Source organism: Aristolochia californica, unplaced genomic scaffold (genome assembly GCF_029961685.1).
Source record: "Aristolochia californica isolate CCGP_79_NKW_82.1479 unplaced genomic scaffold, dmAriCali1.0.hap1 SCAF_13, whole genome shotgun sequence".
NCBI lineage: Eukaryota > Viridiplantae > Streptophyta > Magnoliopsida > Piperales > Aristolochiaceae > Aristolochia > Aristolochia californica.
The window spans coordinates 23370494-23394994 of NW_027181804.1; the positions used below are offsets into that span (position 1 = coordinate 23370494).

Here is a 24501-nt window from a genome sequence, read left to right on the forward strand (position 1 = left end):
TAATCTGTTGGTTTAAAAAAATTTGGTGAAGTTTGATTGCTGAAAGAAGAGTTCTGGTTCAAGTTTCTGAATGCTGTAAGTTGTTTTTGATTCATGATTTCATTGCTGCATTCGTAGTAAGATAGTTACAGTCTTGTAGAACTCGAAGATGCATTGGTAAGAAGAGTTCAAAGAGAAGAGGACTCTCAGGTTGTAGAATCTTCAAAAGAATTCAAAGAAAAGGATCGATCGACCTGTGCAACATGCATGTGAGAAGGATATTCTCAGAATAAGAAACAGAAGAAGCATATGAAACATCATATGCTTGGTTTTAAATATCCATTTATAACTAATGGGCTTCGCACCTTTAGGCAAGAAGCCTAGCATTTAGCCACTATTTTCAGTAACTTTCTCAAGGAATTATCTTATGCCGTTCATGGACTCTTCAACAGCAACTGGTTCGACTGCTTCTCTCACCTTCACTTTGGGATACATTTCCGAGATTCCTTGAAACCTTGCTGGGTCTAGGAAAGATGACCTCCGAAGTTGGCCATATGGTATGGAGAGAAGCGGAAAATGGGAAAGCAACTAAATGCTTTGAGAAATAGAGCAACTACTACCAACCACAACAGCAAAAATAGAGACACTGGATTATCTAGAAGACTCATATGAGACAGAACCAAAAACTCATCGTGTGCTGGTTCCTGCTTGTCCTCCTTGACTATATCGAGAGCCATGGCAATTTTGTAGATGCAGAAAACTGGAGGCAAAATAATCTATATTCTTCCATGAAGATAATGCTTCTGACGTTACATATGAAGCAAAAAAAAAAAAAAACATAAAGCCTCTCTGGACAGAACTTCATACATACCTATGTGCTGAACTAGTACTTCAGACACATGCATTCTGCAACACCGAACAACCCCTTAACGTCTCATAATCTGAGTAGCAAAGAAACAAATTGGAATCCTGAAATCACTGCACTGCTGCAAGAGGAGAGGAAGTGAGAATTCACGTTGAGGAAAGAAGAGGAGAATTTGGGTTGTGGAACTTGTCCAAATCCTCCCCATCAACTTTATTTATAGATATCAAGAGTGCATAAATTACAAGTATACCCTTCACCCTAGTGAAAGGGAAAGAAAAACAAAGAACATAAGATATTTATAATAATGCCACATAAGCTTGTCTATGACTTTCAACAAGCACAAATTTTGACATCTAGTCAAGATTATGAATGTTAAAGATTTGAACAAATTTCGTGAAAAAAAATCCCTCCTAGGGGAGCTAACAACAATTCAAGCTTCATAATAAAATTTGGCAAATCTGACATTATAGGCACAAACTTTAAAATTAAGTCAAAAGTCAACAACAAAATATGATTTTGAGAGAAGTTGATGGAAAAATATAGGATTGAATTGAGAAGGATAAGGAGATCCTCTCATGAACCAAAAGTCCCAATGGCACAAGCCTTTAAACACCCATAGACCGTATATACCATCCAACTTTAGAGCTTAGAAATTTTGAAATAGGAAGCAAAATGCTTGGAATTGACTGTTTTAATGGCTGATGACCGTCCAAATGGTGCATGTAAAATTTTGAAATCCTCAACATTGGCTGGTCAAATGGTGAATCGAAGGGAGATGTTAAACGCAGTGAAACACTAAATTGTTTCAAGCAAACTGTTTGGACAACTAAAAACCATTTGAACGACTAGGCTCTGGGTTGTAAAATCCAAGGAAATTCAAAAAGTTAGTATTGAGGTGACAATGTTAGCAACGAAAAAAATTGATTGGTGATGACATGTATGCAAAGTGCCTTAAACTGCCTCAATACGTTTCGTAAGGATGAATAGACCATTGGGAAACCTAGGAAAGGAAGTCTCCTAGGAAAATTGACATTTGGCTAGATTCCCATAGAAACCCCTCAAAGGTACCCACCATGACCCTTTAACCCCTAGATAACTCGTTTAGTTGAAACAGGCCAATTAGGGAAATGCCTAGTTGCGTTGTAACTTCCTAATATAAGATCAAGAATTAAGAAGAAACCATCTAGTAATTGTAGAGAAGAAGTAGAAGGATGTAATGAGGAGATAGTGTCCAATGAAGGTGAGTTAGGATGAAAAAGATCACCCTAGATTCATGACAATGAGGTTATGAAATCAAGAACATGAGTTTCCTATTCAGTCCCAAGAGATATGATCCTTAGAGGAGAAAGAAAATGATAGCGAAGGTGGAAAAGTCAATGACTAAGTCATATTGGTGCATGAAAGTTGGAGGAGATGGTTAACTAAAAGATGAACTTTTCAAAAAGGCAAATGGAAGAAGATATGGGAGGTAAATGAGATGAAACCAAACTTTGAAATCATTTCACCTCATTTGGAATTTGTAGAGGAAGAAGAGAAAGGTAAGCCTAGAATCTTAGTTGGACTATGAGCAATAGCAATAGATGGCCGTGGATCCATAGACAATAGATAATAGGATGAAATTGTTGGAGGAAGAAACTAACAAGGAAAAAAGAGAAAAGAAACAAGAGGGAAAGAAGCCCAATGGTAGGAAACAAAGAAGGTTTTTACCCAGAAAATCACTCTAGACTAGAGAACGGCTAAAAAAAGAGTTGAGGATAGAAGTCTAACTCAAAAGAATGCAATAGAAGAGGACCTAGACTAAAAGATAATTCTAGGCCAGTTTTTGCTAGATGCTTAGGCCCTTATTATATGGAATAGTACAACCACTCTCCATCTCATGAAGAGACTCAATTTGATATAATGAAATTTTATTTTGAAATCTAATACTACATTTGTATGCTTGTGTGTCTTTATGGTTTGTGTTCTTTGATCATGAATGTGTTTAATATGATGTCTAGTGTCTATGGCAATGTAAAAAAAATGACTATAGACGTGAAATTTAGGCAAATGATGTAGTGATAAACAACTAAAACTTGGAAATTACTAAGGGGGGGTTAGTCCACAATGAACTTGAAATGAAGTGAAGAATTCAATTCATCTTAAATGAATTGATTCAATTTCAACTCATCCTTGGGTGTTAGTGTAAATGAGTTCAAGTGCACTGGAAAACAGATTCCAATGTTAGTACCCCAAATGAAAAGTATGATATAAAAGAGAGAATGAGTAACCTTTTATAATATACTTAAATAGAATATACACCTAAACAAATAATTAACCAAAATAAACATGGTTACTACACTTATAAGTGATTTAACGTGTAGTATTAAAATATATTAATATCCTCATTAATGAAAAACTATATTATATTACTTAATGATTATAGTTTATTATAAATTAATACAATAATCACGTGTGACTAGAATAATTATTAAAAATAAATAAATAAAAGTAAAAAATAACATAAGCGAATATAATAAATAAATAAATTATTTTTTAATAACATAAGATATATTTTAACATTAAAAACCACTAATTTAATACAGTAATAAAAAATTAATATAATAAATAAATATATATATATTATTTTATCAATAACATAATATATATTTTATGTATTATTAATTAATAAAATATTGTCACAAAATTTAAAACCATTGGTATTATAGCAATGGGATAATTAAACCAAAACAATTTATCAAATATTTATTTTAACAATATTTTAATTATGACTATTAAATCACTAATTTAATACATTAATTATAAAATGAATATATTGAAACCTCTCTTGCTCTGTAGCTGATTCATGGAATGATCACTCGTGGAGTCTTCAATTTTGTCGGGGATTAAATGATGAGGAATCGTTGGTTTTTTGTTCTCTCCTTACTAAACTCAGCAGTACTATTATTCGGGAGCACTCAGTTGATAAGATGATTTGGAAGCCCAGTAACAATGGCCGATTCACTGTCACTTCGGCTTACTCTCATATCAGAAAGCAAGACTTTAGTCCTCATGAGCACAAGGCAAATATGGCTTGGAAACTCTCAGCACCAAGCAAAATCAAGTTCTTCGTGTGGTCAACCATTAGGGAACAAATTCCTACTTCAGACAACCTTCACAGAAGAGGCTTCACTGCCCCCGATCTTTCTTGTCCCCTTTGCGGTGAGTGTGAAGAGACAATCCAGCATGTCCTCTTACACTGTGGATTTTCGTGGCAAGTTTGGATGAAGATATTTCAGAAAATCGGGCTCCAACTGGGACTACATCAGGACCTCTTTGGCACCTTTGAGATGGTTCGAGGGATTCTCCTTCCTCGGCTGGGCAAGTTAATTCTTTCAGCCCGTCTTGTGCATGTTCCATGGTGCATTTGGCTCGAGCGGAACAACCGAAGATTCAACTCCAAAGCTAGTACCCCAGACAACACGGCTTCTCATGCCATCGGCCTCATCTCGAGTTGGCTTCATACAAAGAAGGATTTTGCCACTCTTTCAGGGTTTCCCTTCAAGAAAATTGGAATTTGATCACTCACATGTCTGGCCCTAACAGAGCTCCTAGAATGGTTATCTGGGATCCTCCCCCTTGTGACTGCATAAAGCTGAATTTTGATGGTAGTGTTATTGGATGTCCTGGTCCAGCAGGAGCAGGTGGTATATTCAGAAGTCACAATAGAGACCCCATTCTTTCTTATGCGGGTCCGGTGGGCATTGTCGATTCTTTTTTTTGAGAAGAGTTGTCAATGTATTCAATTAGAAAAAATACAAACCTAGAGACTAAAAAGACATTTCCTCCACAACAAGATGTTGGAGGGTAATGCCTTTTTTAGCTTGAACATCGGCTAAATGATTATCGGATCTTGGAACATGTTTCCAAGTGCATAATAAAACAGAAGTTAAATTACAAATTTCATCAAAAATCTTCCAATGACGCCAAGGAGGTTTTGATGGCTTGGAGCACCAATTTATAATGACTTGAGAATCCCCTTCAATCAAGAGAGCACCGTCCTTTTTTTGTTTGAAGAGCTTCAGCCCGTTGAGCAAGCCATGTAATTCCGCACAAGTAGAGTCTGACACTCCAATTGGACCCGCATAAGTGAAGAGAAGATTCGCTTGATCATCGTGAATTACTCCACCAAATCCAGCTGGGCCCGGACACCCGAAAGCACTTCCATCAAAATTTAATTTAAAGTGTCCAGGAGGAGGTCTAGTCCATTCTACCATAATAGGAACCTTCGAAGTAAGAGACATATTCGCAACATTTCACCAATTTTCCCTCATATTTGTTGCTCTTAGATCACAGAATTCTTTGCGAAGGAGAACCCAAGAGCTAACTTGACCGACTATCTGATCACAAAGAATATTCCGAGGAATAGCTTTCTGATTGAATTTGCGATTGTTTCTTTCTTTCCATAAATTCCACACAATGTGTCCAACACAACAAGATATTAAGATTTTCCGTAACTTAGGAAGACGAGAGCTAACCAAAGTTAAAATAGTGTTTTGTAAATCTTGCGAAGGGCAATATACTAAACCGATTTTGTCCATTAATTCGGTCCAAATCATATGAGCATATTCGCAATGTAGAAGCGTGTGATCTGCTGTTTTAGGAGATGTGTTGCAAAATGGGCATTCTGGATTGGGAGTATTAATGCCTCGTCTTTGCAAAGCGTCAGAAGTTAAGATTTTTTTACGACATACCGTCCAGATGAAAAATTTGATGCGAGGAGGAATCGGGAGCGACCATGCAAAAGCAGCAGGATGTTCTGCATGGAGAGGCTAGTACGAAATCATATGATGGTACGTTGAAGCAGTAGAGAACATACCTTGTTTGTTGGGCATCCAGATGAGTGTATCGGCAGAATTTTTTAAGGCCACACCAGAAAGTAAATTGATCAGACCGGTAGCTTCAACAGCTTCAGAGTCATTTAATGCTCGCCTGAGATGAAGATTCCAACCACCCGAAGACTGCCAATGGTCAGAAATCATTGAGCTACGAGATCTTGACAGTTGGAATAAAAGAGGATAACTTTCCTTTAAACAACTAGCCCCTATCCACCAATCTGACCAGAATAGAGTATTTGTACCACTCCCAATATAGCATTTGACGGCAGATTTGAAGGTAGGAAAGAGTTATGCAATTTTCTTCCAAACAGGGGATAACTTGTAAAATCTTCCCCCATCCGTCCACCAGCCATTCTCTTTTCCGGATTTAATTGCAACCATTCGGTGCCACAATAGATTGGGTTGCATGTTGAACTTCCAAATCCACTTTAAGAGCAGAGACTTGTTTGCGGTAGCAACGTCGCGAATCCCGAGGCCCCCCATTACAATTGGTTTACAAACATCTACCCATTTTACAAGATTAAACTTTTTTTCCCCATTTGGCCCATCCCATAAAAATCTTCTTTTCAAAAATTCAATTCTATTCCAAATAGAAGCTGGACAATGGTACAAAGATAAGAAATAGGATGGAATTCCATGAAGGCATGATTTAATTAGAACCAGTTTACCAGCTTTAGATAAAAAATTTCCTTTCCAAGAAGCCAGGCGCTTCTCAAGCCTCTCAACAACCGGAAACCAGGAATTTTTCGAAGGCAGGAACGGAGTTAAAGGTAAGCCCAGATATGTACTCGGAACTGATGCTACCTTACAACCCAGATAGTTCGCCATTGAGTTGAGGATAGAGGCATCAATATTAAATCCAAAAATTGTTGTTTTTTTCCCAGCTAATCTTTTGACTAGACGTCATTTCAAAGATGTTCAAGATTGCTTTCATGTGTTTTATTTGTCTCATGGACAAGTTAGTGCTCTGTTGTTTGGCCTCCAAATCTTCAGAGATCGTCTCCATGGCAAGTTAATCAATGAAGGCGACTCGAAGACGGTTATTAGTTGGTGTTCCAAAGACAGCCTCCCCCCTTGGCGCCACTGGCCCATCACTGATAGTATTGCTGACATTGTATCTTCTTTGCATTGTAATGGGAATCTCATTCCTAGATCAGCCAACTCTCTAGCTGATAAATTGGCTAAATTCGGAACTTCCCAACAATCTCTCATTGTATGGGAAGGATTCCCTCCTTTGTAATTTGCTCTTTTGAGCTTTTGTCTTAATAAAAATCAGCGTCATTTCAAAAAAAAAGTAGGGTCTAAGGCCCATCCCAAAATGACTAGCCAACTTAGGAAATCTCTTTCCCAGCTAATAAACTCAAAATCTTTGTACTCACTAATCCATGTGGGACTATTCCTTAAAAATCAGCATCATTTAAAAAAAATGAATATATTGAATAAATAAAAATAATTATTTTATAAATAAAAAATATAGATTATTATTTTTATGGGAGAGGAGAGGGAGGCCGAGAGGGAGAAGAGAAAAAAAATTGGGGGAGGAAGGCCGAGTGGGAGGAAATTTTTTGCGGGGGCGGGGGGGTGAGCTACACGGGACGTGCGATTCATGTTAATGAATCGCAAAATAGGTCTGAATCAGCTTTCCCCGATTTTGCCTGATTCAATTACCTGACATGATTCAAAAGAAGTGGAATTCATTCTACACTAACAGCTTAATCTAATGAACTAAGTAATGATGGAGTAATTCATTCTGGTTCATTTTGGACTAACCCCCCTTAGTCTCAATTGAAACCTGAAGTAACCTCATAAGGAATTTGAGATAGAAGCTAGCAAATGCTAAATCCATGAAATTAAGAGAGAATTCAGAATTTAAAACTATAGCATCTTATTCGATATCTACCAAATGAAAGGTGATGCATAGGAGAAATGAAGAAGTCATCTCAAATTGAGAAAACTAAACATGAGACCAACAGTGTCTAATGAGCAAAGGTGGTAGGAAAATTGAGAAGAAAAAGGAAGAGCCAAAAGTGAAGAAGAAGATGATGAAATGAAAATTAGCGACATAGAAGAGAAATGAAGTGATTGGGAACTGATGAACAAAGGAAGAAACCCAAAAATGTAAAAAGAGCAACAAGAAAAGAAGAAAATATAACCAAAAAGGAGGCCACACACCCTGGATAATGAAAATATAACTTTTAGAAAACCACCTAGTAGATATACGTGAAAGTAGAGCCATTGTAAGCTCAACTCTAGAAGAGAAATAAGACCCCTCAATCTAACCATTGTTCTAGTTAGTGTGTGATGCCTTGTATGTGTGAAATGAAACACAATGTTTAGTCTCAAGATCCCTCAAAAGGGGGTTGTAGTTTAATTATAATATTGTTTGAGACTACTTAAGACTGATTGAGTGCATGAACATATGGGGGTAGAAAATAAACAGTGGGAATAGATATACATAATGATAATGTACATACTATAAAAAGGGGGAGTAAAATGCAATGCCAAGAGAGAAAGCTCTATATGATGACAGAGGAAAACATATCTATAAGGGAGAATACCTATTGTCCCTAATAAAAATTTTGATGATGTCAAGAGGGGGAGAAAAATTAGGTCGTAAGTAAAAATCAGGAGGCATACAAAAAAGGGAGAAAAATCTTAGTGAATCACTATCTTTGCATTAAGCTTAGCGGGACAAAGCTAGGAAAGTAGATAACAAATTCAAGGGAGTCAACCAAAATTTATTTATGAACATGTACTCATTTATGCATGTATTTTATATGCTTATGAGTATTTGCCATCATTAAACAGGGAAGATTGTTGGTCTCAAAATTCCCATCAAGATACTTTTAATGATAAAAAACACTTAAGTTATGAATGAAACTCATTAAGTATACTTTCCAACTGAAAAAAACCCCAAAGGAAATTTTTAGCATATATCCATTCAACCGGTCATGATCCATTTTAACGACCCATACAAAAGTAGAAGCAAATAGCTCATGCTAAACACCACATCATTTGACTAGACAAGAGAGCTAAGCACAACAAGTATGGCCAAAAAGTACAGGTGTTCGACTAGAAGCAAAAGAGAAAAGGAGGAAAAAGGTTTAAGTAATAAAGATCATCCGACCGCCTGATTTTTGACTAAATTATAAGAGAGAGATGAGAATTTGGTTGGGACTGTTTGCCCAAATAACTAAACGAAACAAGCACCTGAAGACATGAAGAGGAAGAGGCAATGATGAAGGTTGATGGGCTGGATTGCTCATGTCTAATCGATTGGATAAAGAAAAGCCTCTTGAAACATCTGTTTGACAAACCGTCATAACACTAAGGAAAAGAAGCTGAACATCCAGAAGAAGAACAATTTTTTAACAATGACTGTCCTATTGGTCCAAATGACCTATTTCAAAAGGTTAAAAAATAAGAACGAATGCTGCGATTTGGGCAAGATAGGTCTTTAAAATTTTAAGTATTTCATCAAGAGTTGTAGTTGAGATTTTACCGAGTTTCACAAAGGACACAAGGTCCCTTTCAATTACTTTGAAATCGTATTTTTAGTTCTAGAAAGTAAATCTGAAGTGACATATGTATTGATTTGAAATTATTAGGATCAGCAATGACTGAATTTTCAAAGATCCAAACACCAACATTGATCTTGGTCAAGTGTATCTAAATTGGAGTCCTTATACTTTAAAATCATCAAAACTATTCAAAATATTACATGTGGACTTAGATTATACAAGCATCATTTGATTGAGTTGTTTTCACGTGTCCCCCATATTTAAAAACCAATCCAATTTATTTTAAGCTTTAAACTTTGAGATCTGGTCAAATTAGGACCTATTGAGCTTCTATTTACATATAGAATATGCACTTAGGATTGTTGTACGTATCTAATTAGTGATGTATGGAAATATCTGTCTTATTGAGAGGTTTTTGAACTTGCAGGGCTGAATTGTAAGCAAGTAACACTTGCATTATTGAGTCAAACCTTGACAAGACAATACCATTTTTATCTCAATTTGATTGAGAACAACCAGTGAGATTGAAGTGTAAAGGATGGTAAGCCTTGGTTTTTGTTGCAAACCATAAGTCTTTGTGTAAGCAATCGGTGTTGAAAAGTCCCTATATGGGTATAGGCCTAGTTTACCTAATAAGATTTGTTGCAAAATCCTTTTGTAATTCTAGGCAAGATTGTTTGGTTTGTTGTGGGAAAATTCCTTTTGAGGGTCTAGGTTGGATAACCTAGTTATTGTTTTATTCATGTGTTTTGGTGAGTTATAAGCAGTTTGAAATGGTCAATTGGGTGGCCTAAGTCCCTATGTTTATTATTTTCTGCTTTTGTTGCATTGTATTTTTCCTTTATTCTATTGATTGTAAATAATCTAGAGTTTTTCACTTTCTAGACGAGGTTGTTGTAACCTTTCCTTCTAGGTTGTAAATGGGTAAGGGATAGTAAAGCTAATGGATACTTTTTAGGCCATTTCATTTACCTTTCACTTATGCCATTACCATTTCAGAAAAATACAAAAAAAACTATTATATTATCCATTTCTTGATCTTATTAAGTTGTTACATTAGTAAAATATAAATTATAAATTATCTTTAAATATTTTAAAGAAATCAAGTATGGAATAAGTGCTAAATAGGTAAACAAGTAAAATCACCTAACTCTTTAAGTAGATAAGGGTTTTAATTTTATATTTATTTGAAAGCAGCCAAATAGAAGGATCAATGGATTAAATTGCCACCCTGGAAACAATAACTAATGTTCTCTTCTGTTTTTTCTGTTTCTTCTTTGGGAAACATGAGAAATATAAAGCTCAAAGAAAGGTCAAATACATAAGAAGGTTACACCAGAACAAGAGGATGACACATAATTTTTCTTGCAGTCAAAATTACAAACATAGAGGTGAGGCTCATTCTTCCCAGATTTTAACAAAAAATTCTCTGAAAACATGATCCGTTACCCATTCTTGAAAAAGGGGGACCTTTCATGGCGATTGTTATTCCACCTTGATGGTCTTAATAGTTAGGAAGGAATCTCCCCTGAGAAGCACCTGTTTGACATTTAAACAATAAGATATGTAGGTTGCCCATACTTCATTGCAATTCTTTCAAACTAAAAGGTAAAGGGAGAGCAAACTACAACAAGATTTTCCTCTCCACATCACTAATGACTCCTCCACTCTTCCTGTGGCCTCCTTAATTGTTGCCTTAAGCCCCAAAATGCAAATATATGCTTTTCCAAATCACCACTAACGACATATTCCAGGTTGGCATTGACAAATTCAGTTAAGTTGTGGCAAAATGATAGAAAAGGCAGTAGTTATTGAAAGGGAGGATCTGCCAATTACTCTTAGGTTTCTCTCCTTTCACACTACCCAAATGAAGAAGTTACTCCAAGTGTTCTGTTACGGTCCCAGATCTGACACAACGATTCGTAGGGAGGAAGAGAGAAGAGAAGAAAATCAAGCCGAAGGGAAGCTTGAAAACCCTAGGTTCTTTGAGGAGAACGCAAACCCCTAAGCTCGTTGAGGAGAACTCAAAACCCTTGTTTACACTAAATCAATACTTGCTTTTTCTCATTACTCTCACCCCTTAAATAAGGTTCACCCTTACAAGGTTCAAGATAAAATATTACAAAAATACCCCTGTGGCCTATTAATTCTTTAACTGAAATAAAATAAAGTAAAGTAAAGAAAAACAATTAATTAGACTCTAAATAACTTAGCAATGTTATTGCGTGCATAACATTACACCCCCCTTGGAGAAAGAGTTTGTCCTCAACCTCGAAGGTAGGGTCTGCTTGCCCACGTCTCCACCTGTTCCCAAGTAGCATCCGCGGTATCTGGATCAGCCCTCTGGACTACAAAACTAGAGCATTCCACCCAAGAAGCAATTTTTATTTTTTTTACGACACGGCCAACATCACTTGTTGGAGCACACGCCAATACGGTTAAGCACCATGACATCGAATGCAAGAACTACTTCCTCATACCGCGCCTTCACTGTAGCAAAAACTCAACAGGTGGACCTATGCCCATTACAGAAGGGTCCACACCAACAACAGTAAAATTCTTGAATACGCCAAGAATTCATAATGCTTTCTACTCTGCAACTGATCTTCTCATAAAGAGGATTGCACCAACACCATCACTAACTTGGCTCAAGTTACCAGCAGTGGTCGTGCCATCCTTCTTGAAAACAATCACCAGCTTAGCCCGGTCGGACACAAATGCATTATGTCGGCAGACATCATCCACAGAAAGCACCACATTTTTCTCCTCCTGATTTTTAGTGTCAATGATCTTTGTAGCCAATGATGCAGTTGCTGCAGCAGCTTGCTTATGGGAGAGAACAGCAGTGTGGTCTTGCTTCTGCTTGGTGACACCAATTCGATGAGAAACATATTCAGAAGTAATACCCAGAGGAAGAAAATCAGGAGCTTGCTGGAAATTCTTTATCTTAGCGTGGATTGAGCCTTCCCGCGCCATAGGATTTGCGGTCATCGAATCTAATCCAGCTCCAAGTCTTATGTCATCGAAGCCAGCTTGTATAGCTGCAGCAACAGCGGTAACAGCCTGAAGGCTAGAAGAACCTTGTTGTTTCACAGTTCTGATTGGCACCGTTTCTGGAAAACCAGCATAGAATGCTTGCATTGTGCAAACCCGCATGCCAACATGGGCTGGAAAACCAGCAGCGTCGTCTGTTTCATGCTGCACTGTCACTGTTTTCAGCACTGGTTTCTGCACTCACAACAGCTCTGTTTTCTAAGCTGTCTAGCAGCACTGTTTTCTGCACTGGCACAGCAGACATCATGTGGTGGAAGAACCCATTAGCCTCTTCAGTTGGCATATGCTGGGGCTGACTTGCTCGACTGAGAACAGCCACCCAGCAGGCATCGTTTTCAGTATTTGGAAGCAGTGCTTGTTCAGCAACTGGAGCACCCAAGTTTGTAGTATCACTTGTTGAATTGTCAGTGGAGGGGAATGAAGGCATTACAGCAGCTGCTGCCAAGTTCAACCCAGGATGTATCTCTGTAATGCTCCAACTCCTCTGTGCCACTTTCTCTGTTCCAGGTATAATTCCCTTGTTCTGGCTGTCAACCGCAGAACCCATTGTCATAAAATGTAGGACTGAAATGGGTTGTCTCTTCCAGCTCCGTCCAGTCCCTACATCCTTGTAGGAGTTTGCGGTTCATGTTAGTAAATATATGGTTGGCCTTAGCTCCGTCCAGTCCCTACGTCCTTGTAGGAGTTTGCGGTTCATGTTAGTAAATATATGGTTGGCCTCTCCAGCCCAACCCAACTTCTCCCTCTCCCTATACAGTGGCAGCCAATGGCCTGGTTGTATTCCGTGTAACTTTCCTGCAAGTATAACAGTCCCCTTGTTAACATAACCTCTGATTATATAATTCCAGTACTTCACCTCTATCGTAGGAATTTCATCCAGTATAGGAATAGGCCACTGCAAGATATGAGTTATATGAACTGTGGGCAGATTGAACTTCAATTCTGCTGGAACAGAGTAGCCTTCAATACTGTTGGAACAGTATTCAGTGCTGAAAAAAAAAAAATTGACTGTAATCATCCCACAGTGGGCATATACATCCATCAACATTGCCCCATTATCTTGGTTGGCAGCATCTAATGTTCCACTGGCTGCACCCAGATTTGCCACCAATGAAATAAAGTCAAACTTTCCAAAATAAAGAAGGACACCTGCTGCATCCAAATCCTGACTCTCAGTTTGCATTTCTGATGTTTTGCACCTTTCTTCACTGAAATAGCAGCAGTAATTTTAAATTTCAGCATCATCTCAATCTCAAGAGCTCCACGACTGGCACATGCAGTAAGAACAGTAATTACATTTGTTGCTGTCCCTTTTCGGCCAGAATTAGCTACATCCTGCAGAGGAGTATCTGTTGTGCCCACAACAACAGATAATTGTGCTTCATAAGGCACTGCTGCTTCTACTCTCAGAACTGTCAGCACTGTTTTCAGCAGTGCTACTGTTGTCAGCACTGGTTTCTGCAGTGCCACAGCAGCAGCACAAAAAAAATTTGTTGAAGAACCCATGAGCGTAAGCACAAGCTGTTCATCTTGATAAGTGCAAACGTTCCTCAGCACCGTCCTTCAGATGGTTGTGAACACGTTCGGTCAGTCTGTGCTCTACCACTGAGCTATGTCTCCATGTATGAATTAGAACTGCAATTGCAGCAAGTCGCTCTCTAGGAGCCGCTCTCAGCATATTTTTGTTTACTAGGTCTTTTGCACCACTGGAAATTGATGGCCATGGATCAGACGCAAAATTAATATGCCCACACAAAACTGCAGCACTTATACTCTGCCAGACTCTGCCCAGAATTTGATTTTTTTACCATCAATAGTAATCAAAATCATCCCCCACAGCCCTTTCTCTACCATTCCCAGAAACATCAAACTCCTTAGCATAGTATTCCTGTACTTCACCTTTCTGTCAGACATTTCATCAAGCAGCTGCACGGCCTCTTCCATTTCTCTTGTCTCCTCTGAATTAGCTCCAACCAATCTATCTACTTGAGCCCCTGCCCTCAGCCCTTTCTTCACTGCAATAGCAGCAGCAAGTAGACAATTCGTCAGACTGTTCAATCTAACAGTCTCACCCTTATTTCTCACGTTGGATACCCTCTCATTTCCAGAATTCACACCGGGTTGAAGAATTTTTACAAATAGTGACCAAGCAGCATACAGGGGACCAACAAAATTAAGCACAACGATTTCAAATTGACAATGAACAGACGCAATGGTGATGTTCTCATCAACAGAAAAATAAAACATCACCCAAAGAATTTTTTTACCGCTCCCGGAATCCCCAAAAAATTCTCATCTCGTATTTCAGACACACAAGCCGGAAATCCGTAAAAAATGGAGGAATAGCTTTGTTGCTCTGCTTCACGGAACAATCCCAACACCATTGGAGATGTATTTTGTAAAACATTGAGGGATTTGATAAAAGAGAAGACGAAATTCGGAGAAATTCGTCTCAGAAGCTTACCCCAATTTTTGTTGAAGTCAGTTTTCCACTGTGCTACCGAGAGTGAGATTGAGAGGGAGAGTCCTGAAGCCAAAGCCCACCGGATTTTTTTACGACGGAGCCTCACACTTTTCCGATGGCAAACAGCAGGACTTTGGTGCTTTGCCGCTTGGAGATTTTCCGAGACAGAGGTCTCTCGGATTTTTTTCGTCTCCTGTTCTGGTAGACGTTTTGCTTCCCGTGAGAAGGGGGTTGTCGATGCCGAACCCAAATCAGAACTTTCCGACGAGGGTTGTGCTGAATACCCCTCCAATTTCGGAATTTCTGAGTCCCCGCCGTCTGATTTCCATGCTCGGGATATTGAATTTTTCTGGCCCTTCGTTGGACCTCCCTACTCGGAGATGTTGAAATTTTCTGGCCCATGGCCTTTTTTCCCGTTCGAGAGCGAGTTTAGGTCGTATGACCTCTTTTCTGCAGCATCCAGATGCCTCTCAATTGCAGACCATTCCTCCGACATTTTAATGGAAGATTGACGCATCTCACATACTAGGGTGCGCACATCTTGATACATCTTACCTGCTGTTGTGCGCAAATCCTGGAGTATGGCGAGTATTTCCTCTCAGGTTGAAGAATCCATCATTGTGTTCCCGTTCTAATACCAGTTGTTATGGTACCGGATTTGACACAGCGATTCGTAGGGCAGAAGAGAGAAGAAAAGAAAATCAAACCGAAGGGAAGCTTGAAAACCCTAGGTTATTTGAGGAGAACGTACATCCCTGAGCTCGTTGAGGAGAATTCAAAACCCTTGTTTACACTAAATCAATACTTGCTTTTTCTCATTACTCTCGCCCCTTAAATAGGGTTCACCCTTACAAGGTTCAAGATAAAATACTACAAAAGGGCCCCTGTGGCCTATTAATTCTTTAACTGAAATAAAATAAAATAAAGTAAAGAAAACAACTAATTAGACTCTAAATAACTTAGCAATATTATTACGTGCATAACATGTTCCTAAATAAGTTAAGAAAAAACATTATTTGAAGTAAAATGAGGTGTTTGGTTGAGAAAATCTCGTAAAATGTTTTAAAAAATACACGTCACTGAAAAAGTTGAAGACAATTTACTCCGAAACAAAAGTGTAAAAGCAGAACAAAGAAAATCAAGGTACAGGCAAAAAACACAGCTGTCAACATATGTAAACTCCCATTTCTTTAAACTGTCCCTTGTTGTAATTCTTTCCATAATGTAAAGCCACATAAAAGATGGTATGTTTGAGTGGAAATATGTTTTTAATATTTTTGAAACGGGCACTAACAGAGGCTAAGGGAGCTTTTTTTTTTTTAAAGTGCCATGGGAATCCTGCACTGAATTGGAGAAAGGAAAGGACTTTAGGTAAGATTTCATTGGATGTCTCTTAATTTTTAGGGCCCTCAGTGAATGGACAAGATTTAAATCTTTATTAATCCACCCAACCATATTTATACCTAGCTTTTGATGGTTATGTGATGTCCTTATAATTAAAACTACGGGTTTCAATTCAAAATGGATCCAGGTTTAGAACGTATAGGAATGTCTCTCTTACACTGAGTAAGAAAATATGCACAAGCAAAAGGAGAACGGAATAAGGGTAGCCTTTATCAATCACATTGGGAACCACAGAATTTAAAGGTATACAAACTAAAAACAGTCTTAGGGAGGTTATGTTGACAACCAGCCTTCAACCCCCACCACCCCAAAAAAATAATAATAATAAAAATAAAATAAAATGATCAGCCTCTATCATATAGAACTAAGAAGTCAGAAGTAAACTGAAGTAGCAACATTATAAAAAATGAGTGGGATATTTACAACTACTAAATGCATCATTTTTCTTACCAAGAAAAGGGGGCAATACCTATAAATTCTTCTTTTGACTTGTTGCATCGTTAGAACGTCTAGAAGGGATGTCATGATTAGAGAATCTAATAATAAAAAGAACTGTTTCAAGAAGCATTCCAAACACCAACCCAACCACACCTCCTGCAGCATTCTGCAATACCAAAATTGCAACAAAGCATTTTAAAAAGTTTTAGTAACGAAGGAAACCAATATAAAATTTCTCAGTTTGTTTTCCTCCAAGAACTATAATATCTTAAAATGGACTGGTCATTAATATTTGGAAGGTACCATGACAGCACTATGATTGAACAAAGCTCTGAATGTGGCATATCCAACCAAATAGCCAGTGAACATTATCAACACTACATGCAAACCTGTAAAGAACAAAGAAGCTTGAACTTGATTTAATGCACTCTGTAAGACGTATTCATTTATAATAGGATACATACATGTCAAACTTATAGCTCCATAAAGTATCAGGCCTTTCTAAACCTCCACTCTCATGAAATGAGAGAGAACAGATAAGTAATTCAAGCATCTAAAATCAACAATATACCTTCAGTACAAGTAAAGGCAAAAGAAACTAATGTACATAACCTATTCATCAATTTGAAATGGTTAACTAATTCAGGTATGTCCTAGATTTATGTGCTGGAGATTCATTAAGACATTCAATGCATGTTCATAGAAGTAACGCATTTTTCAGATAAACCCCAGAAGACAGATGGAAACAGATACAGGCAAGTAAAGAAATAGTTCAGTATGATTCTACGTAATGAATTTCTGTAACTTCAAAATCAATATCAGTAAACATCTTCTAACCAGCTTAGGAAAGTCATTAGTTCATTTTTTTGCCAGCAATAACCAAGTGGCAGAGACACGTTTAGTAATAAATGGCAGTGAACTAATGAACAAGCCAAAGTTAAATTCAAAAAGATAGTTTGGTGAAATAATTCCAAGAATAATGCAGTTTTCAAGATTTACCACAGAACTGTGCAAGAGACTATATAAACTAAGTGTCAACAACTGTTACAAGCGACACTGCATGATGGTGATGGTGTAAGAATTTTGTAGTTCAATAACTTTTTTTGAAAATTCCAATATTCATTTTTTGAACCAGTGGACAAGAGAAAGTTAAATAAAAGATGTTACTTTTAATCTAAAATTGTGACACTTTTCGTTTATCTATGTATTCTTCTCTGTCAAACCTACTAAATGAGCCTTGACTTTAGTAGAAGTCCATTTCAAATTTATTCAACTTAGAAGAAGCTACTCAGATAAACTTAGTTCAGTCCATATTAAGAATAAGTAAGGGAAAGCCACCAATTTCTATTACACTAAGAGAGGGTTAGATAGATTTGAACTTTGAAAATGAGGATTCAAAATCTGTGAATTTATAGGAATACATAAATTTTTAAGAACATTCATGAATTTTAAAAGTTTGTCATTAGTGAGATTTAACTACATCCATTTATTGCAAAAACCAGATGGTAGACAAATTTAACTAAAATCTATGAATTTGAAAAAATAAAAAGTTGATAAATATTTAGTTACTAAAGATGGGGGAGGCTCACCAGTATCCCATCCCATTGTACCCTGGGAGGGGTAGGGTAGTAGGAGGGCCTCCCCTCCCCCTTTCCTGTCACACATAAGGAGTGTGTGTGTCTGTAGGGGGGGAGGGGGGGAGGGGAGTGTGTGTGTGTGTGTGTGTGAATTTTGTTAATAACATTTAACTACATCCATTTATTACAAAAACCAGATGATAGAGATTTATCAAAAATCCGTGAATTTGAAAAAAAATAAAAAAGGTGATAAGGGGAGGCTCTCCTGCATCCCCTCCCATTGCAAACCAGAGGGGCAGCAGGAGGGCCTCTCCTTCGCCTTTCCTATCAAAAAGATAGAGAGGAGGGGGCTAAAGTGTGAGTTGTTGAGTTCAAGTCTCACCAAGGAGGAAGGGGTCTATGTGTGTATTAATTAACATTCAAAAAGATAGAGAATATGAAAAAGATGATCAAATCATTGTCATAAGACCTATTTTTTCTTTTTTTTACTAAAATAAATTCTTGCCTCACAATAATATGAATCAAAAGCAATAAACACAAGAAATTCTTACCAAATCCCAGTTGATCTTTATATGATGAGAAGGGTTCTATGGTGTCGTTCCTTGGAGTGATATCTTTTACCAGCTCATTGTAGGCTTTTCTTTCTGCCAATTCAGTCAGCTTCTGTAGTCTCTCTTTCAATTCCTCACTCTGAAATTCCAGAAAAGAAACTTATACATCAAATTCCAGCATCTGCTCCCTGGTGCCTATATAAATATATTAAAAAGTATAAAAGTTTTAATTATTACCTTTTCCCTAGGTTTTGGGCTTAAGAAAATGAAGCCAGAACCAGAAATAAGATGGAGTAGTTTTGGTCTTGTGCAAGGCTCAGAAGCACCCCAGAGAGATTTGAGAGATCTGTAGGGAATAGAGTCTTGAGAATAGAGGTTTGAAGCAATCTCACGAAGTTCATCACTTAGTTGTCGGTTCTGAGACGTTGAAAGAAGAAATGCACGAATTGTTCCATTGTTTGCAAGAAGCAGGCCATGTGGATTACTGTCTTTCGTTTCAGTCATCTTAAAAATTGTTAGATTCTTCCAAAATTGCCTGTAAATGAAACAAACAAAAAGGAAAGCAGCTCAGAAAAATGCCAATCTTTCTAACTCTTTGAGTGACAATTCAGAGACCTCAAGAAAATGGGACAGAGAAGGGTAGTATTGGAAAGGCTGCGAACCTAAATAGCTACTTAATTATTACATTTATTGATGATTTCACTAAAGTGACATGGCTATTCTTACTCAAGGATGGACCTGAAATTCTTTCTATTTTTAGATCATTTTATGCCATGGTCGCAAATCAATTTAGTCATAAATTGCAAATACTTCGCTCTGATAGTGCCAAAGAATATATGTCCAGGGCTTCCCTTGAAAGTATTTGGTTGTACTTCTTTTGTACATGCCACATCTCCCCGTAATAGTAAGTTAGATCTGAGAGCTATTAATTGTATCTTTTTGGGATACTCTCGTACCCAAAAAGGATACGTTTGTTATAATTCCTCTCTTTGCAAATTGTTTGTCTCCAAGGATGTGACTTTTTTTGAAGATAAAATCATTTTACTCCTCCAAGGATGTTCCTTTGGGTCTTTCTTCAGTTCCTACAGCCCCTAAACCTATTGTGCACATTGATGCGGATATCTCTCTACAACCCCCTAAAGCATCGGTCGATACTACGCTTGTGGCGTCTATGGATCCTTTTGAGGTAAGTCATTTTCCTCCTATTTTTGGTCCACCTATTGATACTAGGCCCATAGCCCTCTGTAAGAAACCTCAGACTTGTACTAGGACATCTACTTCTCAGCCTATATCTAACTTTGTTTTTCACCATCGTTTATGGCCTTCTTGTTGTCATTTCCTTGCATCTATTTCTTCTTTGTCAATTCTTCAGTTATATAAAGAGGCCCTGAGACATCCAGGATGGAAGGCGGTGATGGAAGAGGCAATGAGTGCCTTATATGAGAATCAGACTTGGACATTGGTTCCTCTTCCTCCAGGTAAGAAACTTGTGGGTTGTAAATGGGTTTTTGTCGTTAAGCATAATTCGGATGGTTCATTGGCTCGTCTCAAAGCCCATCTAGTAGTGAAGGGATACACTCAGTGTTATGGAATTGACTATGAAGAAACTTTCTCCCTTGTGGGTAAGTTAAAATTGGTACGTATTTTATTATCACTTGCTGCTAATTCCTCTTGGTCTGTATATCAACTTGATGTGAAGAGTGATTTCCTCAATGGTGACATTAAGGAAGACATTTATATGCATCAACTACTTGGATTTGTGGTTGAGGGGGAGTCGATATCCAGATTGTAAAAATCCTTGTATGGTTTAAAACAATCTCCCGGTGCTTGGTTTGACAAATTTAACCAAGCGATGCTTCGATTTGGATTTAACAGGTGTGCAGTAGATCATTCAGTATTTGTAAAGAATACATCAAAGGGAATCATATTACTGTCAGTTTATGTGGACGATATTGTTTTGACTGGTATTGATACAGACAACATAAAGGAAGTCAAACAAAAGATATGCAATGAATTCAAAACAAAATATCTTGAACTTCTCAATTTTTTTTCTGGGTATAAAAATATTCTAGTCCAAGAACGACATTGTCCAATCTCAGAAGAAATATGTTCTTGTTCTACTTGAGGATACATGAATAATGGGATGTTGACCAACCGATATCCCTATGGATGCTAATACAAAGTAGGCATACGATGTTTTTAATACCTAGTATCAGAGGTGACTCTCCCACAAGTCACTAGTCAGCTCTTGCATTTGTGAGCCAACTCAAACTTCTAGGCAAACCACATGTGTTTGTTGTCACATCATGGATTGCAACTCATAGTGTTACAAACACACAAGCCTGATCATGCTTCCTACAAGCTTGACTCTAAGCCAAACCTTAAATTTCTTCATGATAAGCTTTACTCAATAACTGGAGGCTAATTAGAGTCAGCCCTATCTATTTCTACTTTATTAGCACTTTTAAATACTCTTCTAAGAGAAATAAGATAATAAAGTTACCTCCCATAATTGCTCCTACAAGGCCCCATTTGGAAGGGGACTATAATATCTAAATTTCAAGCTCTCCAATAAAATAAAGAGATCTATTTCATATGCATGTAGTTGGATCAAGCTAAGTGTTTCAAGTATATGATTTGAGATAAAATTTTGTAGATATAAAACGCACTTCATAGCTCAAGGACATAAACAACTTTTGGATAATATCTTAGACCAAGCTTTTTTTTTATTGAAAAGGGACCAAGCCTTTGATATTGTAGTTGAACCTGAAACACTCGAGCAATACATAGGTATACTATATTCAGCAGTTCAATATCATACAATGCCTTGCTTATAGGGGTGGCATCGAGCCGAGTTTGATTTAAATATTTTGAACTCAAACTCGAGCCCAGCCCAGCTTCGAGCCTAAAATTGTTATCAAGCTCAAGCCCAATAATTTTAACCGAGTTCGAGCTCGAGCTCGAGCTCGAGCTGAGTTTGAGCTCGAGCTCCGTCATACATTTAAAACTTTTCAAAAAATACATGTCAAATAAACTGTATATAAACTTATGCACAAATTTTACATAAAATTGGGCATGACCTCTACTTAAAATTGGGTATGACCTATGTACATAATTGCTGCATAAAATTGGGTATGTGCCAAGGGAGAGGCAGGCCTGGTCAGCTAATAATCCATGTTGATTTGTTGCTAAAGTCTACGGAATAAATGACTCCAATCAGTAGATAAGAGTAGGGGTGGCATCGAGTCGAGCCGAGCTCAAACCTGCAAATGTTCGAGCTAGGCTTGATTTAAATATTTAGAACTCGAGCTCAAGCCGAGCCTAGCCTCAAACCTAAAATTGTAATCGAACTCGAACCCAAGAATTTTAACCGAGTTCGAGCTCCAACCTACTAAAATTGGGCAGGACCTTTTATACATAAATCCTATATAAAATTGTCTATACACTTTGCATAAAATTATTCATAAACACAACATAATAGTATGCATAAACTTTATTCAATAATCAAACACAAAAAGTTAAATGTAATATCAATATCAAATTTACAATCACCCAAACAAAAAAATATAATTCAGTATACATCTACGTCTTAAACACCTTCTTACATTAGGATGGGGTAAAACTAGTTTACAGCTGGCTTGAAAAACCCATCAAGTCTTATTTTCCAATATGACTTAAATTTTGAGTATGCATGTTTGTTATACTCAATTGCAGTATTTAGAGAGAGGTACCTTCATCATAACATCTAAAGTTCAGCATTACTTCTCACTTTTCTTTGTATCTCCTTGGTCAGGTTTGGAACAATACACTCATGCGGTGAGCAAGACATTTGTATCACAGTTAAAGAAATTATGATATTCTAGCCTAACGGTTTTCACATGCACATTTTATCAAACAAGTGTTCAACACTATAACAGATACATATATTGTGATGCAATCAACAAGGATCGCTAGTTTATTTGAGAAAAAATCAGTGTAAAGCATAACTTACAGAAATATCGGAACCTAATAAAAAAAACGAACAGAAAAATCTGAGAGAATGTAAAAGGGAACTAGATTTTTATTTCTGTAAAAGGGAAGAAGATATTCGCCACTTGAAAAACAAGATGAAAATTGAAGTAATCTGAGAGAAGGTTGTAGCTCGAGGGCAAAGAAGAGATCAGAAAAATGAAGGTCAATCAGTTATGCTTTCTCGGGGTGGAAAAACAGGAACAAAAGCGAATATGCTTTCTCGGGATGGAAAAACAGGAACAAAAGCGAATACAGGGTTTCCTCCTTACCGTCCCGGATTTGGTTTGACGCAGTCGGAACAAGCTCCCTAGCAGAACTTCATACATCGTTTAAAAAATAAAAGACGATGCTCCAGTAGACGATTACAGGAAGAAAGAAAAAGAGACACAACAAGGGAGAAGGGGGAAAAGTACCTGTAACCGGAGAAGGCACGCACGATCGTCCCACTGGCTCTGGCCTCTGGGTCCTGGTTTCGGCGTTCGTGAGGAAGAGAAACGGCAGTTTGATTTAAATATATATTAATTATATTATTTTGTAATTACTCTGATTTAATAGTGGTAATTAAAATATTATTAACTCAATCATTTGACCAATTATTTTGGTTTAATTAATCTATTTTTATAATTAATAAAATCAATTATTTTAAAATTAATATAAAAATTTTATTAATTAATAATATGTAAAAATATATAGTGTGTTCAAGTTAACATTTAATAGATTTTTTGTATTTAATTATGATTTTTTTATGTTAAAGTATACCATATATTATCAATAAATTAATAAGTAAACGTATTATATTCGTTTATGTCATTTTTAATATTTTTTTATATAATTAATCATGTGCACAATTAATTGGCTCACATAATTACTGTATATAATGTACAATAATAGTAATCATTAACTAATATAATATGTACATTAAATTAGTTATTGGTGTAGTAATAATATTTGTTTTACCTAATTTAATGTTTAAGTATTGTATTTTAATTAAGTATACTATTACAAGTTACTAATTCTCTTATTTTTCATATTTTTCTCATTTTGGAGCACTAACAATAGAAATTGTTTTCCGGTGCACATGAATTCATCCACACTAACACTCAGTTCGAATATGAAGTTCATTTAGATGAAGATAAACTTCAATTTTTATGTTTGTTGATTAACCCCCCTAATAAAACAAACTTCAAATTTGAACTTCAACTTCAACTTCAAATTTGGTGTTAGTATGAACGAATTCATGTGTACCGAAAAACAGTTTCTAGTGTTAGTGCCCCTAAATGAGAAAAATATAAAAAACAAAAGAACGAATAACTTGTAATAATATACTTAAATAAAATATAATACCTAAACCCTCGATTAGGTAAAACAAACATGATTACTACACGAATAAGTAATTTAATGTATAATTAAAATATATTAATATACTAACTAATTTATTTAATGATTGTAATTTATTGTACATTAATATAATAATTATGTGAGACAATTAACTGTGCACACGATTAATTATAAACAAATAAATAAAGTTAAAAATAACATAAACAAATATAATAAATTAAGCTATTAATTAAATAATAACATATGATCTATTTTAACATAAAAATGAATGATTAAACAAAAAAAGATCAAATGCTAACTTTAACACACTATATTTTTATGTATTATTAATTAATAATATTTTTTCGTTAAATTTAAAACCATTGTTTTATTAATTATAAAAATGGGTTAATTTTTTTTTAAATCGAGTTGACCAATATTAACTC

General features: G+C 36.6%; 2 protein-coding genes across 10 annotated transcripts; both read right to left on the reverse strand.

The window, feature by feature from the left end:
• Positions 1–703: 703 nt before the first annotated feature.
• LOC137948872 (uncharacterized) lies at positions 704–23222 on the reverse strand. Of its 9 annotated transcripts, none has more exons than XR_011111666.1 (7): positions 23152–23222; positions 18965–19262; positions 18728–18866; positions 16903–16988; positions 16631–16765; positions 10689–10778; positions 704–965 (listed from the first exon to the last, which is right to left on the reverse strand). XR_011111666.1 is itself a non-coding variant. In XM_068795068.1 (6 exons), the coding sequence occupies exons 2-5, from the start codon at positions 19229–19231 to the stop codon at positions 16631–16633; spliced, it is 627 nt and encodes a 208-aa protein (XP_068651169.1). In that variant the 5' UTR covers positions 19232–19262; positions 23152–23222; the 3' UTR covers positions 704–957. The 9 variants fall into 9 exon arrangements, 7 of the variants coding, with proteins under 7 accessions (XP_068651169.1, XP_068651167.1, XP_068651164.1 ...); XR_011111667.1 differs by having other exon boundaries at positions 16612–16765; XM_068795068.1 differs by lacking the exon at positions 10689–10778 and having other exon boundaries at positions 704–957.
• LOC137947717 (3-ketoacyl-CoA thiolase 1, peroxisomal-like) lies at positions 11727–12395 on the reverse strand. The gene is given in 1 exon segment (XM_068793490.1): positions 11727–12395. A coding segment is annotated over 1 exon segment (669 nt).
• Positions 23223–24501: the final 1279 nt, after the last annotated feature.